We start from the raw sequence: 18,952 nt of genomic DNA on the forward strand, positions 1-18,952 counted from the left end.
ATGTATAAACTCTGTTTATACAAGTATCACAAATGAATCCACGATAATATTCAAGACTATATTTTTTGTTCTTATTTTCTCTCATTTATGGGATTGGATTTAAATCTTTAAGGTGTAATGTGTCAAAAATATCTAATTTCATTTGTACTACAAACACGATTAAATTGTGCACGGTGCATGCATATTTTAAACGACGAACATTACAAATCTAACATGAGTTTGTTATTAATATTTAACAACGTTATCAAATCACATGCTGTCATAAGTTATCGACACAATATTAGGTTTGAATGTGATATGATAAAAATGAGTTAAAATTAAGCATAAAAGTTTAACATGTTCAAATTGTGACTTCTCAACCTCACAAACCATTTTTATAGATAAAATGCATAAAGCTCAACTCCAAATTTGTGAAGTCGTTAAGTGGTAAAATTGTGGGGCTTATTATTACGAAGGCAATAACTTGGAGAAAAACTAAAAAAAATTACATACAAAGACCATTGAAGATAAGAGACCTACATGCAAAAAATAATTTATTTTTTGCTTTGTTTTGATAATAATTTGTAAGTGAAAATGGAGCTAATCAAAATCAAAACACTTGAATATCATATATTTTATCATGGACCATTCTGAATGGGTTACATGGAGGAATATTTTAATTTACAACGGAATAGTGAAAGAGTGGAGCAACTCGGGCGACCAATCCCCCTTCATGACCTTCTGCCTTCCAGCTTCTCCTCCAGCATCATCATCGTTAGTCAAAGTTCACATTGAATGGTAGAGGGGCTATCGTTCTAGGAAACTGTGTTGTGGAGGAATAGCGGAGGTCATGCCGATGAACATCATGGGGCTTGTGTTGCAGCCATTGCATGTGCTCCAGCCTAGATCTAATTGCACTCCCCTGGTCATATGAAGAGGTGGAGGATAGAGGGAACTATCCTAATTCCATGGCGTGCGGCCAGCCGGCAATGGCTAAGCAAGTTTTGTTAGATCCGGGTGTTGCCGCAAACAATCTAGCGTGGTTAGGATTTGCGCTCTTTGGCACATTAGTTATCCAAAATAGTTTTTATGTTTTAAATATCTTAATTTAATTCATTTATTTAGATATTGTACACGATATCAGTTTATCATGCTAGTGCTTTAGGACCATATGTTCCATATTATAACTGTCAATTATGCAGGTGATTACCCTATAAGTTAATGGTTATTAAACAAGCAGAAAACTATTTTGTTGTCTTTCGTATATTCTTGATGGAATCGTAAACATATGGGATAAGTTTGTACATCTTTAAGAACATTTGCCTCCCATCTTCATTTTTTAACATAGTACAATCAAACACATGCACGAGCATATACTCATCCCTATGAACGCACGCATGCAAACCCTACCCCTATGAGCACCTTCGAGAGACTGAGCCGTCATAGCATCTCCTGAGTTTTTACGAAGTCACCACAGGTGCCTCACACTCGACAGGAACATCTCCTCCCACTGAATGTCTCCTCGCAGCCTTCCATCTTCATTTGAGTGTAGCTTCCAAAATTAAAGTACACAACTGGACACTAAAATCAGTACGTTTTCTCATATATGTTATTTTCTAAAATTTTGTGATGAATTATTTTTTGCGTAGGCCATCATCATCCCAAATATTTTTAAATACACATTTTGTAATTTACATGGAGACACGTGTTTTTAGTAGCTCCCCGCCCCCATCATATACATGTGGTCATATCTGCTTGAAAAGTATTATTTATCGCTTTTCATAAAAAAAACCTTATCATGTTGTAATATAAATATATTATGAATGTTATAGAGAAGCATGAAGGATCAAACCATCCATTATAAGATATTAGCATGATATGGAATTTTATATTCAAAATAAAAGAAGGCAAATAAAAATTATTGCGGTGTATTATAAGACTTTAGTTACCCACACACTGAATTTCTTGACATCTCAAGGACAAATAGATGGGTATACACATGTCATACCCTATTCAAGCGCATGATTATACCTATGAGCATGAAGAGGAACTATCTAGAGAGACAACAAAGTAGAATATCATGCATCACAATATTAATTGTATATAGCTAATCACTGATGTTAAGATGTGCCATCTTCCTACCAATATATGCAACAAACCGAACAAGTAGGATCCGTATTTTCTATGTGCAAACAATTATGTTGGAGTATAGTTCTAATCAACATCCAAACACTTAACTATAATATGTTTATCATGGAACATTCCAAAATTGATACACGGAGGAAAGATTTTTAATGGTTAAAGCCCAGGGTATCGAAAGCGACAATTACTCCCAAAGGCCTCCTCGCTCAAGCTCCCCCGCCCCATTGTTCTGAAGCAAAGATCATGCGGATCCAGAGTTGGGGGAGGCTACCCACTGGTTCCAAGGCGACGTGCTCTAGAGCAAGATGGTTCACTGTGGTCCCACATGATGTAGCATGCCTCAATTTTGTGTTATGGTGCTTGGTGACGGTGGAGGACAACCACAATGATGGTAATAGAGGCGGTGCGCAAGTACGCCAACCATTAGAAGTGCTCACGCCTGGATCTGGTCGCACTCTTATGCTCCGGCTAAGATGTGCAAGATATAGGTGGCAATCATAGTGGCATGGTGGGTGTCTGGACGGGAAAAGCTTGTCTTACAGAGGTCATTGGAGATGATGATGACGGTTGAGGGTATCCTTCTTTTCATTGGAGACATAGTCGAAGAGCTCATCCTCTCTACCAATTGATGTCGAAAAGACTCAAGGTGGTTGACGTGGTCATTGGCGAGGCCAGACCAACATTCCTACCTTGTGGTTTGGTTTGTGTGTAGTTCGTGCCAACATGCGTCTTCTTCATTCGCGAAGGCGTCGCCGAAGAGCCATGTTCAATCACATGCCTAAGATGGCACTCTTGTTTGGTGGTGAAGGCAAGTTTGGTGCTCCTAGTTGCGGTATAGGGAAAGTGAACTCCTCTGTGGGTGGTAGTTTAGGCATAACTTAGCTAGGTTAGTCTTTATTTTTACAGATTTTTCCTCTAACCAGCGGTACATTGTAAGGCTTGGCCCAGTTTCGCTTGTAAACTATATATATTCTCATGGGCACGCACTTGTCCAGCCGCGCTAGCCGCCCCATTGTTTCGCGATCCACACTCGGACACATAAGTTTTAAATTTTAGTTTCTGAAAATAATGATTTAGTCTGTAGCAGGTTTTGAAATTACTAGTTTGTCGGTCGCTCGCACCAAGTTTCAAAAGTTGAAACTTAAAACGTATTGTTCCATTGGTTGCAGGTTTTGAAACGTCAGATTTTGTCGGTCCCGAGTTGATTTTTTAAAAGCTCATCAAATTGTATTCAAAATAGATCTCATTTGAAAGTCTCATCACAAAAAACACGATTATGCAAACGGAATTTAATTTGGACAGCGTGTTCCCGCACATGCATGCTACAAATCCTCTCCCCGTAAACTGGGCTAGTCTATGTATTTATTTTTAACTTTGTCTATCTACATATGACATTACAGGCGTAAATTGGGATTGTCCGACGAGCTTTACTAAAAACGATTTTATTTTTGTATACAAAAAGGAACTCCAAACAATAAATATGTCTTTATTAAATGTCGCTGATTCTGGGACTTTCCAGATATATAACCACAACATGTTTTAACGAAAAGTAAATAAAGAGAAGTTTCGTGTTGATATATATTTTTTGAGATGAGATCGCTGACCACCCTTGCCGGATGGTTAAGTTTGGTTTTGACATATGTGCTGATTTTCTTACAAAATGTCCTCGTTTCATCTGTGGTGTATGAGATGCATACATTAGAACTAGAACCACAACAAGTGTTTTGAAATGGATGGAGTTATAATTTTCAAAATAAAGTCGACACGTGGCGACAGTGGTCCACTTGGAGACGACCAATGCTGACACAGTTTAACACCAAAGCTTGACCGTCGGATGAACATACGTAGAGACACACTTGGACAGCGACGAGAGCCAGACAACAGCTAGCACACAGTCCTACACATTGCATGATTACAATTACGACGCGCGCGGGTGGGTGGCACCGGTCTAGAGAGACGGCGCCGCCGGGGCCGCTGAGGCGGTTGGGGCGGCGGATCCAGAGGCCTTGCCGGCAGGGGTGTCTGCATGACGCCACTATACATGAAGACAGTGCGCGCGCACCATGGGCGACGGATGGATAGATGGATATGTATACAAAGCATGAATCGATTGATGGAGTGGAGATTGACAGCTTTGCTTCTCATCGTCGTCCAGGCCGGCTGGCCGGCGCCCTTGTCGGGAGGCAACTACACATCGTCATGATCATCATTGACCGACCGATACGTTGTCATGCATGAAATGCGGCGGGTGCAATGGGCACTATCTATATATTCTGTTGTTTGGTGTTGACGTGTTGGTCAAGTCGCATTTGTTCATTTTCATACACATGCATGATGTCAGAGTCTAATCTGCGCTAATCACTCGATCACACAAGGAAAGACTCCGTGGTTTTTGCGTCGCGTTTTTAACTGTGCGACTTTTCTCGTTTTTACTTCATCTATTTATTGGGTACAAAGGGAAACGGAGTGGCCGGTAGTTTCCTACCTCTACGCCACGACCCTGACCGCTCGTGCCATCCCACGAGTTCGCGTCGTGCTAAACCACCCCAGCTAATCGCATGGGCTAATGTGACGTGGTCACATCGTGCTACAGGCCCATGCAGCCTACATGCAAGGCACGCACAAGTCGCGGCTCTTGACCAACAAGCTAAGCTGGAAACAGACTAACTACTACAAATTTATTCTTAGCGACTAGATTAGCTAACAAAACACCCCCCTAATCTTGTCGCTGCCTGCTTATTTCTGTCATGCCGATTCTTCCCCTTAGCTCCAGGAACCTGATGCGTCCGAGTGGCTTCGTGAAAGTGTCGGCAAGCTGATCGTTGGTGCAGATGTAGTCGATGTAGATGCGCCCCTCTTCCACGCATTCACGAATGAAGTGATACCGCAGCTCAATGTGCTTACTTCGATCATGGAAGACGGGGTTCTTCGCGAGAGAGATGGCCGACTTGTTATCGATCAGTAACCTTGGCTGCTTGACGTTGGTGTTCAGCATCTCTCCAACCAGCCGAGCTAGCCAAATGCCTTGGCAAGCAGAAGTAGTGGCGGCCATGTATTCGGCCTCGCATGAGGAGATCGCCACTACGCGCTGCTTCTGGGACTGCCAGCTTACGGGGCTGCCGCCAAGGAAGAAGAGCACTCCCGTCGTGCTCCTTCTGTCGTCGATGTCGCCGGCATGGTCAGAGTCACTGTATCCCGTGAGCTCCGGCGTGCCCTTTCCGCGGACGTAGGCACAGCCGTAGTCAATCGTGCCAGCGATGTACTTCAGCAGCCTCTTCACGGCCGCGTAATGATCTGATGCTGGCGCCTCCATGAAGCGGCTCAAATATCCGACGGCGAAGGAGATATCCGGCCTCGTGTGTACGAGGTAACGCAGCCCTCCGATGATGCTGCGGTACAGGGTGCTGTCCACCGGCTTCTCCTTGCTGTCCCTGCTCAATTTCAGCCGCGCCTCCATCGGCACGTTGCCAGGGTTGCAGTCATCCATGCGGGCGCGCTCCAGCAGCTTCTTGGCGTAGGCAGCCTGGCACAGTGTGATCCGATCACGCTCGTGGCGCACCTCGATGCCAAGGTAGTAGCTGAGCCGCCCGAGGTCGCTCATACGGAAAAGCGAGGTCATCTGGCGCTTGAAAGAGCTGATCTCCGACGGGTCCGAGCCGGTGATGACGAGGTCGTCGACGTACACGCCGACGAGCAGGAGCTTGCTTCCCTCCCCACGCCGGTACACAGCATGCTCGGACGGACATCGCTCGAAGCCCAGGGAGCGCAAGCTTTCGTCGAGCTTGGCGTTCCACGCCCTCGGCGCCTGACGAAGTCCATACAACGCCTTCTGTAGGCGCAGCACCTTCTCCTCCTTGCCGGGCACAATGTAGCCCGGCGGCTGGACGACGTAGACCTCCTCGAGAAGGTCGCCGTTCAAGAAGGCGGACTTGACGTCCATGTGGTGCACCGGCCAGGCGTGGTGCGCAGCGAGGGCGATCAAGACGCGCACAGAATCCATCCGCGCCACCGGCGCGAACACGTCCTCGAAGTCCACTCCCTGAACTTGGACGTATCCCTTCGCCACCAACCTTGCCTTGCGCTTCACCACCGCGCCATGGGCGTCTTTCTTAAGCTTGTACACCCACTTGAGGCCTATAGCGCGGTGTCCAGGCGGGAGCTCCGCGAGTTCCCACGTGCAGTTGTCGACAATGCTCTGCATCTCCTCGTCCATGGCACTCCGCCACCCTGGTTCCTTCTTCGCCTCAAGATACGAGGCTGGTTCTTCCCCTGCAAACAGGTAGAGAGGACTATACACCGTCTCCACCTCATCTGTGGTATCCCACAGATTCTCCAAGGTGCGGTAGCGCCGTGGCGCCTCCACATCGATAGATGGCACGGACACACAAGTGGGCGGGGAGGCAAACTCAATGCCGGACGTTACCGGGACTGGTGTCGAGTGAGCCCGCGTCATAGGAGCCGTCTTCGTGGGAGTGGCTGGCGTCGCGTGAGCCCGCGTCATGGGCGCCGGTGTCGTGGGAGTGGTCGGCGTCTCGCCTCCGGCGTCGACCGCGGGAGGTGAAGGAGGCGGAGAGGCCGCTGCCGACGCGACATCGTGTGCTTCGTAGGGGTCAGCCCGCAAGCCGTGCTCGAGCTCGATGGTGAACGTCTCCAGCGCCGGCGAGTGGTGCTCTCCACCCGCGTTGGCATGCCAGTCCCACGCGCCGTCCTCGTCGAAGACGACGTCCCTCGAGACGTGCACGCGACTCGTCGAGGGATGCAGTACACGGTACGCTGCCGAGCCTGGCTCATACCCTAGGAACACCATGGGCACACTCCTGTCATCAAGTTTCTTCAGGCTGGGGTTCGTTACCTTGACGTGTGCGACACACCCAAAAGTGCGCAGGTGATGTACACTCGGACGATGCCCACACCACGCCTCATGTGGTGTCATCTTCTCAACACTCTTTGTCGTGGACCTGTTGAGGAGGTACACGGCCGTCGTTACGGCCTCGCCCCAGAAGCGTCCCGGCATGCCCTTGGCCTTCAGGAGGCAGCGTGCCATTTCGACGACAGTTTGATTGCGCCGCTCCACAACGCCGTTCTGCTGGGGCGTGTAGGGCGCGGTGAGCTGCCGTCGCACCCCCTGGTTGGCGAAGTACTCGCCGAGGCTGTGAGAGGTGAATTCACCACCTCGATCTGTGCGCAGGACCTTGAGCTTGTGCCCGGATTCGAGCTCCGTCGTGGCCTGGAACCGCTTCAGCGCCGCGGCCGCCTCATCCTTGGCGGCGAGCAGCACCAGCCACATGTGCCTGCTGTGGTCATCGACCAACAGGAGGAAGTACCTCTTCCCACCAGGTGTTGGTGGGCTGATCGGTCCACACAAGTCGGCGTGGACCAGCTCCAGTGGTGTCGTGGCTCGGTTGAGCGCCCTGTCGGGGAACGGTGCGCGACGATGCTTGCCGGCGAGGCAGGCCTCGCACACCCGATCAGCCTCGTCGACGAGTGGGAGGCCATGCACCATGCCGTCCCGGGCGAGTTGACGTAGAGCCCGGAAGTTGACATGGCCGTAGCGCGCGTGCCAGCGCCATGCGTCCTCGCTGCCGTGTAAGGCAAGGCACACCGGCCGAGCCGGAGTGAGCTGCAGAATGTAGAGCCGGCCAGGGTTGCGCTCCACACGAGCGAGGAGACGCCCTCCCGGCTCACGGAGCTGGAGTACACCATGGTGTATGTTTGTCTCGTAGGCAATTTCATCTAACTGTCCGATGCTAACTATGTTGCTACACAGTTGCGGTATGAAATACACCTCAGATAATACAAGATGCTCACCATTGCGGCACTGGAACAGAATGGTGCCCTTCCCCTCGATGTGGACGGCTGATCCGTCGCCCAGCTTGACTGTGCCACGCACACCGGTGTCCAGCTCGGAGAAGATTTCTCGGCGACCGGACATGTGGTTGCTGGCTCCGGTGTCCAGGTACCATGACATATCGCAGTCCTGGCCCTCTGCCGCTGCGCGCGCCTGGGAGTGCTCCTCGTTGAGAAGCACGTGCCCACCGGCACTGGCCGTGGTCACCGTGACCTCGTGCGCACTTGCGAGGAGGAGCGCGGACTCGTGCGTGCCCTCCTGAGTCAGGTGCACCTGCTCCTTGCGTTCGCGCCGTGGCTCAGTACAGTCGCGAGAGAAGTGCCCATTTTTGTTGCAGTTGTAGCACTTCACCTTGCTCATGTCACGGCTGCCGTTGCCGGCGCCCTCGCGGCTAGTACCTCCGCCGTTGCCTTGGTTGTCGTTGCCGCGCCTCTGGTTCTGCGGCTTGCCGCGACGGCGGTTCCCTCCGCCGCCGTTGCCGCCACCGCCGCCGGACCCCGAGTTCTGGCCTTGCTCACGCTCCCGGTGCCGTGCGTACCACTGTTGCTCTGTCATGAGCAGCTGGCCACCGCTGGCCTGCGTCGGGGCGTTGCCACAGCGCTCCTCAGCGGTCCGCAGCCGCCCGATTAGCTCCTCGACCGAGATCGTGGACAGGTCAAGGAGCGTCTCAATCGCCACAGCGATCTGCGCATAGCGTGGGGGAACGACTCGGAGAACCTTCTGGACCACGCGTACCTCCTCCACGTTGTCCCCCAGCGTGCGCAGCTGGTTGACGAGGGCGCTGATCCTCATACCGAAGGTGTCGAGCGTTTCACCGTCGCGGAACGTGATCTGCTCAAACTCCGCGCGCAAGCGTTGCGCGGTGGCCTCGCGGACGCGGTGCACGCCCATCCGCATCACCTTCAGCGAGTCCCAGGCGTCCTTCGCCGTCTTCTTCACCACGAGCACGCTGAGTACCTCCGGCGGCACCGCCCGTAGGATCACGCCCAGGGCGCTCTTGTCGTCGCGCACCGAGGCGGCATGGCCCTCGACGGCGTCCCAGAGTCCCCAGGACTCCATGTGGACCTGCATAAACAAGGCCCACTCGATGTAGTTGGTCGGGGTGAGCGTAGGGAACGTCACGCCTGCGCCTGGTACGACCGGCGGGCGCTCCGTGGCCGCCGTCTCGTGCACCACCACCCTTCGCTCTCGCCTCCCGCGGCTCCGTCCGCGGCTAAGCTCTCGTGAGCGTGGTGGAGTCGCTGAACGGCTTGCCCCGTTCCCGCCTGCAGTGAGGGGCACTGTCGCCGCGGCCGCCGCGGCTTCCGCCTTTGCCCGCTCGGCCGCCATCGACATGGTCGCCGGGAACGCAAACGGCTCTGATACCAATTGTCAGAGTCTAATCTGCGCTAATCACTCGATCACACAAGGAAAGACTCCGTGGTTTTTGCGTCGCGTTTTTAACTGTGCGACTTTTCTCGTTTTTACTTCATCTATTTATTGGGTACAAAGGGAAACGGAGTGGCCGGTAGTTTCCTACCTCTACGCCACGACCCTGACCGCTCGTGCCATCCCACGAGTTCGCGTCGTGCTAAACCACCCCAGCTAATCGCATGGGCTAATGTGACGTGGTCACATCGTGCTACAGGCCCATGCAGCCTACATGCAAGGCACGCACAAGTCGCGGCTCTTGACCAACAAGCTAAGCTGGAAACAGACTAACTACTACAAATTTATTCTTAGCGACTAGATTAGCTAACACATGATACATGCAATGATGCTTTTTTGTTAACATGTATCCTCTCACTTTCATGTTCTAGTGCATGTACATCACGGAAAAGTCACATGCATTTGAGTTTGTCTCCGGAGTGCGGGCATCTGCGGTCGGTATTGCCTTCGTTTTCAGGTGAATATGCATACTGCGGGATTGCGGGTATTGTCGTCAGGGTTTTTCAGTGGCTATCGCCCGCATGCCACATCAATGGCCGCCGGCAATGGTCGGCGGACCACCACGCCGCCGCCCGTACTATCACCACCAAACCGCCACCGCTGCACTACGTACCGCCGCTGCCTTGCCACCGCCCGCTACACCCCACCGCTCGCGCCGGCCTTCTGCCCCATGGTGCCGCAGGGCACATGTATATGCATCGCACCCCTCGGAGCTCCGACGGTGTCTTCCAAGCTTGAGAGAGAGAAGATCAGCCACTCATAAATCAAGTAATTGATCACATATCTTTTTCTTTAGAAAAAGAGGATGACCTCCAGCCTCTGCATCTAGGCGATGCATGTAGTCACTTTATTAATTATTCATACAAGATCTTACAAAGTCATACAACATTAAGATTAAAGTCACCGTCTAAGCAACTGTAGCTACACGCCCCCCCTGAGTCCTCGCCGGCGCGCCCCGTCGCCAACACGCCGCCAACCGCCGCCGAACGGCACCCGCGCCAGGTCCGGCCGTTGCGGGGAGGAGAGATCCCGCCGCCGCCGACGCCAACCGGGCTTTGCCCGGCGGCAGGCAGGAGAGGTGGGAGAGGGAGCCGAGGGCTTGGCAGCGCTAGGGTTCCCCCCTGGTCGCCGTGCGGGGGCGACCCAGGGGAGAGGAGAGGAGAAGGGTCCCCCCTGTCTCTAAACCCAAAAAAAAATACATTAACGCCACACAGCGCGTGCGCGCGACACGTCACTGCTGAGCGGCCGCACAAGAGTTGTGGGATACGTCTGATCAATCATGGGGGTCATCATGTGAGGGCTTCTTTTAACATGAGAGCAGTGCGAGTCTAACCTTAGAGCATCTTTAACCGATCTTTTAAAACCTTGGACTCCTCATTTTGGGGGCTTAACCGCACCTAGTAGATCTCAAACTGTTAAGAGGAGTAAAATTATAAGAGTCAGTGTAAAAAAGTAGCACAAATCTCTCAAACATACTTGACCGACACCTATGAGAGTATAATTTTGGACGCCTCTCTCTTCCTCCCGAGCGGCTATCGCTTCCAGCTGCCGTCGTCTAGTCTCGACGCCGCCACCACCGATGCCCTCGATTCTAGACAAAATGGAACCGCAAGATCCTTCCACCACCCCGCGGCCATCGTCGCTGGAATCGACCCACACGTCGCCCCGGCACCAGGGAATAGGTTGAGGACAAAAAACTTGCTTTGGGCCACTGCACCGTCAACCAAGGTCAGAGCGGCCACGGTTCCGATAGAACGCCCTCCCCTTGCTCTGGCCGACAGCAAGCAGGCAGAGAAGCCGACGACAACCATGAAGGCATTCACGGCAAAGAAGAAGAAGAACGACATGCATCTGTGCCACTCATTTTTCGCCGATCGCCACCGGTGCCACAATGGTGCGATGCGAGCGTCGATGCCTCATTTCCCGCACATCACATAGCCTCATAGACCAAGCACAGCAGGCAGCTGCTCGAGAAAACCCCAATTGATCCCGTCGGAAAAATACATTTTAATGATCAGCATTATACAGCGGCCACAAGCAACAGTATATATGCACTCAAGATGCATACTTATCTTGCAGTGCAAGTCTCTGTCACTTTGTTGACTATCGATAGATAATCGATGTGTACTCGATGGCGAGTAGGAGACCCATCTATCTGTCTACATGTCGAATTAATTATGACTCAAACATAAAATATCATGACGCGTAAAATTAAATTACATAGGAAAAGAGGATCGACAGGGAAACTCAATTAATCAACTCACCATCGTGCTAGATTGATGTTAACTAATCCCCGTGGGCACATCATGCATTTAATTAACCGTTCGTGCACGGCCCAGACAAATCAACCAAAAAAAATTCATGCCTATTGTCAAATGAAAGATTCTCCATTGAGTGAAACATATACGTACACTCATGAGTGATGATGATCAGCTGTTCAACAAATTCAGTGAGTGAAACAGAGTGCTATGTCTGCGTGCTGTAAACTAGAACCCACACTACGATGCTAGGTTCATGAGTGTCCATCAGGTGCAACACAAACACTAATCTGGGCTCTATAATGCCTGTACTCCGCAGTAGTGGACTACTATTAGCAAATCATGCGTACGATAAATCAACTGTCCCTAAAATTTACAAAGTGAAACAGAGTAGTCTACAGTGAAGCACATAGATTCAGTAAGTGGAACAGACTAGTCTAGCTAGGTACAAGTGGCAACCAAGTGTCCCGGACATCATCTACTACGAAATCATGTATACAATGAAATCGATGCTGCTACGGTATGTCAGCTAACTGGATCTACTTCATTGCTCTAGGTGCAGATGTGACGCTGTGACGTGGAGCTGTGACGTGGACAGCAAGCTGTCCAGGAAGTTCCAGTCGATGCCGGCCGCCGCCTGTCCCTGTCCCTGCTGCTGGAGGACGGCATCGTCGCCGCAGCCTAGAAGGGCAGTCGCCGGCGGGCTCTCGATGAGCTGCGGGATATTGCCGAAGAGACTCTGCTTGGAGTCCAGCAGGTCCTCGGAGGAGTAATTGACGTCCTGGCTCGGGAAGCCGAGGCCGCCGGCCGCACCAGTGCCGCTCTGCAGGTAATGGAGGTCACCGCCGCCTTGGATGTGCAGCCACGGCCGCGCGTCGGCGTATGCAGGGAAGATGTAGGACGGCCTCTGGTTCGGGGTGGGCTTCTGGAACGCCCGGCACACCACCCAACCTTCCTCCTGCATCATCATCACCATGATCATCATCAACGCCAAATTCTCAAGAAGTAGAAGAAGAGGTGTGGCAGGAGGAGGAAGAAGAGGAACTAAAGGAAAACCTGTGTGGGTGCGTGCTCGCTTGTCTGGAGGCGATACTCGTGGATGATCCAATCGGTCTTCCTACCATTGGGGGCGCGGCCCTGGTAGAAGACGAGCGTCTTCCTCATGCCGATGACGCCCCGGCTCCTGGACGACGTCACCGGCTTGTCCCTGCCGGTGGCTTTCCAGAACCCGGCCGCCGTGGCGCGGTTGGTGCGCGTGCCGCTCGGATACTTGCGGTCCTTGAAGCTGAAGAAGTACCACTCTGACGATGACTGCTCGTCCTCCGCTACCTGACGCGCTCCCCGTCCTCCCTTGCCGCCGACGCACCTGTCTGCACCATCCATTATTGTTGTAATTCTCAATTTGAATCACCACCTCACTAGAACACTATGTACCAGAACCACCACATGTATTTTGGAACAGAGGGGGTAAAAATTACAAAAGGGACTGACAAAATTCAGATGAGTAGTACCTTGGAGGTCCCATGGCTCGATGCGGTAGAGATCGACCTCCTGGATGATGTCGAGGTCAATCGTTTGGGCGGCCACCTTCCTGGCCAGGTAGTACCCCACCAGCTCCTCCTCTGTGGGGTGGAACCTGAACCCCGGGGGAACACACGACTCCTCCTGCTGATGCTCCATTACTAGCATCTACCTTTCTGCCTGGTAGCAAGCTAGCTCGATGTCTTCTGAAATGAAATCAAGAGCACAACCTTTTCAACTTACTACTAGTAGATGCATGTGTGGAGGCCACAGCTGATCTTCACAGAGGGGAAACAATGGTGCTAACTGGTCCACCGATCGACCGATCGTGTATATATGTTGTATGCGTGTGGACCAAAGAAGGTGAAAAGGATCTTTATAGATAGCTAGAGATGAGCACAGACTCTTGACAGCAAGCAGAGCAGAGCACATGTATGTATATGCGCACGCTCATATGAACTGCTATTTATATTGTAATCCGGCTAGCTCTAGCAGTCTATAACTCTATATAGCCCACACCAAATCTGTCTATCTATCTACTATAAGTGCACTGCAATCATGTCCTGGATCCATTTTCTAAGGGCAAAGTACAATTGTAATCTAGGCCGATTGCAAGCACTTGATGGCATGGAATGTGGGCCGGTACTCTAGCTAGCTTGCAGAAAGTGTGAATGGAAGAAGATAGAAGGCGGGATGAAAAGGACCTGCAGTGCACGCTGGGTGTAGCAGCTGTGAGAGTGAAGCTTTTAGGGGCATGAATGCAAAAGCCAGCATGTATCTTTGACTTTGAGTGCACTTCAGGATTAGACTCTCCTCCTGTCTCCGTGTATTTTCCATCATTTTTCTGCACCGGCCTACTGGTACCGGACGCGTACCAACACTACGGTTAGAGAGAGAAGATTGGGTCTGTTGTCAATTTTGTGGTGGACTAGAGGACTGAACTACAGGCATTTGCGTACAGTCTTGTGGGGACGAATTTCAGACACAACTCGACTGGAACGATCAAGCAGGAATATAGTTGCAGACTCAACACTAGGTGCGTACTATGAGGAGTACCAGCAGGAATCTGGTGGAATATGAGGCCACTTTGCATGGTAGAGCTATATGCAAATGCAAGTACTACCTAGCTGGTGGTACCACACTGCACTAAAAGAAGCGGGGCTCGTCGATCAGCCATGACTCATCACTACAGCTAGCTAGGTTGTAGATGCAGAACGCAGTGGCCGTCGACCAAACAAATTAATTTACTAGCAAAGTAAATTGGGACAAATACAACCATATCATAGGTGTGGGGACTCACCAAATTAGCCGATTGAAGAGAACACCAAGAGAGCTTGAAAAGAGCTGGCTGCCTGCTCTATGATATGCAGTAGAGAGTGAGATGAGGCGCTGTATCAATTGCAATTGCAGTATTCCTTCTAAGAAGAGCTCCTTTACTGTACCCCGAAATGAATAGGCACCGTTCATTTCCCTTAATCCAACGATCTGTGCGATTTGGTACTCCAGAGCCAGTCCCACGGAGTACCAACCTGGAAACAGATGGAGTACCTCCATTTCAGGGGTACTAGTAAGTGTGCACGTGCAACGCACGTTTATTTAAACTAATAAGTTTGCACATGTAACACGCGCCTATTTGGATTAACACACTATGCTAAACTTAATACAAGACAATTTATTCATAAATTTGAATTTTCCCTATAAAATACACAATATTTTATTCCCTACTCGTACAAACAATTTGAAATATCGTTTCTTCTTAATCAACATATCTCCTGTATTAAAAGACCACCCAGTGTTCCTAATGTATAAAACTCAAAATTATTTAGAAGATTCATCATGATTTTCCATATGCACACATTTATGCAAGTATAATCACACATAAAAATGTCACTTAGGACAAGCTAAGGAGCCGTTTCAGTGCCAACAAACTCCAGTCAAGAATTATTATTACGAGACAAAAGTATTAATACGAAAACTTGGAACAGTTACTTGAGTACTACACATTTCTTTAAGGGCTCAACATTCTAAAATTTTGACAATATAACAAATATCCTCTCAGTTTGTAGTAATAATGATATGAAGATAAATAATTTGAAAATGGTCTTCAACATGCGTAGGCTACCACTTGTAAGAATAACAGTGGCAAAAAAGGCCAACAAATGCTGGTTTAGAAAGAAAAAAACTGCAGACATGCTTCCAATTTTAGCAATTCTAGTGGATAAAACATACCTTACCTCTCAAGTTAGGAAATAGTCAAATGAAAAAATGTACTTCTTATAAGTAGGAGAGATGAAGTCATAAGGATCATGATTCAAGATATTCGGAGAAACATGGTTGGTCTCTCTGTATGATGTGAACTCGTCACCTCTACCAAAGTGGTCGTGCGTAATATGTAATGTAGAGTGCAATAATGAAATAAAATAAATGATATGGGAATTTACCATGACCACAAAATATCCTACATTCGTCATCGTCATAATCAACATGCATTTTTTGTTTCTCTTGTATGTGGTCCAAGTTTTTTGTCAGGAAAACATGTTAACTCAACTGTAGATAGGGACGGTATGAAAATGCTCATGTAAAATTACAATTGCAATGTATCTGCTAGATAAACAAATATACTTATGCAAACTTTAGGGTTTTTTAGTAAAACTTATGCGAACTTTATTTTTTTTCACTAAAACTTACGCAAACTTCTGGGTTTTTTCACGTAAGTTCATGACTGCAAGTAAGGTCTTGGTTCAGTGAATTTGTCTATGAGTTCACTATGTAGTCGTGAGTTGGCCATGTAATAAAGAAGGGATTGGTTGTATGAAACCCAACTGTGTGTGCTCCAGCGCGCCTCTCTTTCTCATTGCATCATCTCTAGTTCGTGTACTTCTAGATGTGTCACCACCGGCGAGGTAGCGATGACAGTAAGAAAACAACACTCTGTGCTTATCTAATTAGTGTGTGCGTGCGGCACGTTTGCGTGAAGGCAAGCATCTCCGTCGTTCAGGCCTGCGAGCGGCCGCGGCGACCATGTCCTCTCACCAGCTGGGCGGCGTTGTCGACGCAGGTGAATCAGTCGTCCAGCTTTGAGGCGACGCCCTCCATGCACCGGGGCGCCCCCACTCGATTTTTTGGCCCGCTTATACTCGTCCAGGATACTCCGCGTTGCCCCCACTTGAAGGGCGTCTGCGGTGGGTGGTTGTTAGCGTGGGTATTGTGGACGGAGCTGAAGTCAACACGGATGCCGATGGTTCCCGGAGAACATGTCAGGACGTGAACGAAGTCGTTGCAGTCAGTAGAAAAGTGACCTGGCCTCCAGGCAGAAGACAAAGCGGCGACGACATGTGTGTGTGTTCGGAGGAAGCCACAACTCCCCCTCGCGCGTCTCCCACTGTGGCTCGCATGGGTGGTGGGCTGGTGACGGCAGGCGACTCGCGATCGCGATTCCTGAGACGATAGGATGCGCTCGCGATTAGTTTCCTAATAATTAGATGCGTTCATGATTAGTTATCTAATATGAAGTGTTTGTGATTAGTTTCCTAATAATTAGATGCGTCCATGATTAATTTCCTAATAGGATGCGCGCGTGATTATTTTCCTAATAATGGATGTGCCCGTGATTAGTTTTCTAATAATAAGATGCATTTGTGATTGGTTTCCTAATAATTAGATTCGCCCGTGATTAGTTTCTTAATAGGAGTGTCCGTGATTATAGTTTCCTAATTGACCGGACGTGAACTTTCATATTTTCCCCCACGGTGGAGTACGGTCAGTCAATGTAAATTGCTAAGTGCACACCGAGAACAAATTAGGTTAAGGCTAGCCGTTAGATTGAGTTTAGTGGGACTAATCATACGGTGGTAATGTATTCGTGTACGTTTTGTGGAGTGCACTTAGAGAAAATAATGTTTGCTCTTTTATAAGTAGTATAGAAAAGGATAATCCTAGCTGTCAAAAAAGGTAACCCCGGCTGGTTATGATTTCCCTTAATCTCTGTTTATGATTTTCTCGTGAGAGGCATTTCAGTATTTTTTTTTCTCTTTTGGTTTTCTCTCGGCTGGAAATGAGGGGCCTAATCTAATCAGTTTGCCGTAATCCAGTCGTAGCCTGCAGCCCCCTCGTCTAGTCATCTCCACCTCCGGCGGCGGCCTATCTGGAGGGACGGCGACGGCAGACAGGGCAGGACTCAGGCGACATGATCGAAGAAAGTCGATCTGGACGGCAACATGAGAGTGGCATGCGGTGGTCTCGGACGGCGGCACGGCGGCGCGCGGGGATGTCGGACGGCCGTAATCTCCACGCCGGCCAAGGATGTCAGACGGTTGCACGTCGGGCGCCGGTCGGGGGTGTCGGCCGGCGGCACGTCGATGCTGCATGGGCCGTATGGCGAGGGTCACGTCGCCACCACAGAAATGAAATGGGATTTAGAACGAGCGTGCTGGTCTTTTTTCTCACGTATCGAGCATGCTGCGCTGCCTGCGCGTGCAAACGTCAAAACCGCCCCCTATGTGGCTATGGGAAAATGACTTCCTTGCCCCTCTGTGTAGACGGCCAGATCTGCATGATACTCCTGGGTGTGGTTTGAGAGTACCGGGCTACTGTAAAAGAGCTCAAGAAGAATGAGGTTGGTAGCTTCGTAAACCTGACCGGGGCCTTATTTATATAACCCATAAAGCACTCGATTGGGAGCATGCATATCCCTAGCTGGTCACAGCCACCAGTCGATTTTTCCCTGACAATGATAGGTTAGAGACACACATAGAGAGCAGGCCAGGATTGCGCATGGGGGTGGCTACACGGCTAGCCAGGGGGCGGTGGTGGCTGTCGAATTGGTCGGCTAAGAAGAAGAAGGAGAAGAGTCATGGTCTTTAAGCTAGCTAATTAGCGACCACCCCCACTCATAAATCCATGGAGTAGCATATTTCGGATGTGTGTCGCTCTACATCAGTCTCTATCAGCTGATCAACTCGCTAGCTAGCTTTACCGCCGCCCTTTATATTGTTGTGCAAGAATGACTTACTATCTTCCCTGCTTGCAACACACGTTTGCCTAGGCCTAGCTCAAGCTCACTTTGGTCTGGATGCAGATACAAGAAGGAAATAAGAAAATACAAATATATATTCCTTGTGGAAAATCGGTGGGACTTACTTGTGGGCCTGCCACCGGCGAGCGAATCATCCTCGAGCAGTGCGCAGCCAATCATTGCCTCTCCATCCTGTCCCACTATCTTTTTTTTAGGTCCTGTCCCACTGTCTTTATACAGCACTAGGAATATATACTACATACGCACTGTACTGTACCGTATATTTGGCGGTAGAAGTTGTGAGTTGTCGCTGTCTGGCTTGGTGAATGCAATGCTTGTACTCAATCTCGGATTTACTTGCCAAGATTGAGCACATCATGGCATTTGCATGCCCGTGGCCGCCCATTTCGATCTATTGATCAGGACATGTCGCGGCATGCTTCGTATCTTATGCATAGATTAGACGGAGAAAGTTCAAGCCTATCAGATTAGTTAATCTCTCATGCCGCCATCCATTCATAATCTAACCAATAGTAATACTGGATAGGCACCACCAGATAGAGAATAGTATTGGATGATGAATAAATTAACAACGATTTTGCTGCTTGCCAGGCAAATTTTTATCGATAAAGGGTGAATTTTATTGTATCAAAATAAAGCATCATGAAGATACGTAAAACAATGAGCATATACCCGACCTCTGCATAGTTAGGATGCACACAGCCAACACCAACTCACACGCATGCAAAAAAACACGCCCAC

General features: G+C 49.7%; 1 protein-coding gene across 2 annotated transcripts; it reads right to left on the bottom strand.

The window, feature by feature from the left end:
* Nucleotides 1-11,965: 11,965 nt before the first annotated feature.
* Nucleotides 11,966-14,596, bottom strand: LOC123191208 (NAC domain-containing protein 30). 2 transcript variants are annotated; one of them, XM_044604012.1, is made up of 4 exons: nucleotides 14,477-14,596; nucleotides 13,167-13,382; nucleotides 12,712-13,025; nucleotides 11,966-12,613 (listed from the first exon to the last, which is right to left on the bottom strand). In XM_044604012.1, exons 2-4 carry the CDS (start codon nucleotides 13,342-13,344, stop codon nucleotides 12,200-12,202), a joined length of 906 nt encoding a protein of 301 aa, XP_044459947.1. In that variant the 5' UTR covers nucleotides 13,345-13,382; nucleotides 14,477-14,596; the 3' UTR covers nucleotides 11,966-12,199. The 2 variants fall into 2 exon arrangements, with proteins under 2 accessions (XP_044459947.1, XP_044459946.1); XM_044604011.1 differs by lacking the exon at nucleotides 14,477-14,596 and having other exon boundaries at nucleotides 11,968-12,613; nucleotides 13,167-13,888.
* Nucleotides 14,597-18,952: the final 4,356 nt, after the last annotated feature.

The sequence above is a fragment of the Triticum aestivum genome, chromosome 2A, assembly GCF_018294505.1.
Source record: "Triticum aestivum cultivar Chinese Spring chromosome 2A, IWGSC CS RefSeq v2.1, whole genome shotgun sequence".
NCBI classification, from domain to species: Eukaryota; Viridiplantae; Streptophyta; class Magnoliopsida; order Poales; family Poaceae; genus Triticum; species Triticum aestivum.

Bases quoted from the DNA above. Each gene is read 5' to 3' on its own strand.
- LOC123191208 (XM_044604012.1), bottom strand. From the start codon at position 13,344: ATGCTAGTAATGGAGCATCAGCAGGAGGAGTCGTGTGTTCCCCCGGGG. The intron at 13,026-13,166 runs GTACTACTCATC...TGGATGGTGCAG, and splicing joins CGAGCCATGGGACCTCCAAG to ACAGGTGCGTCGGCGGCAAG. The intron at 12,614-12,711 runs GTTTTCCTTTAG...ATGATGATGCAG, and splicing joins GCGAGCACGCACCCACACAG to GAGGAAGGTTGGGTGGTGTG.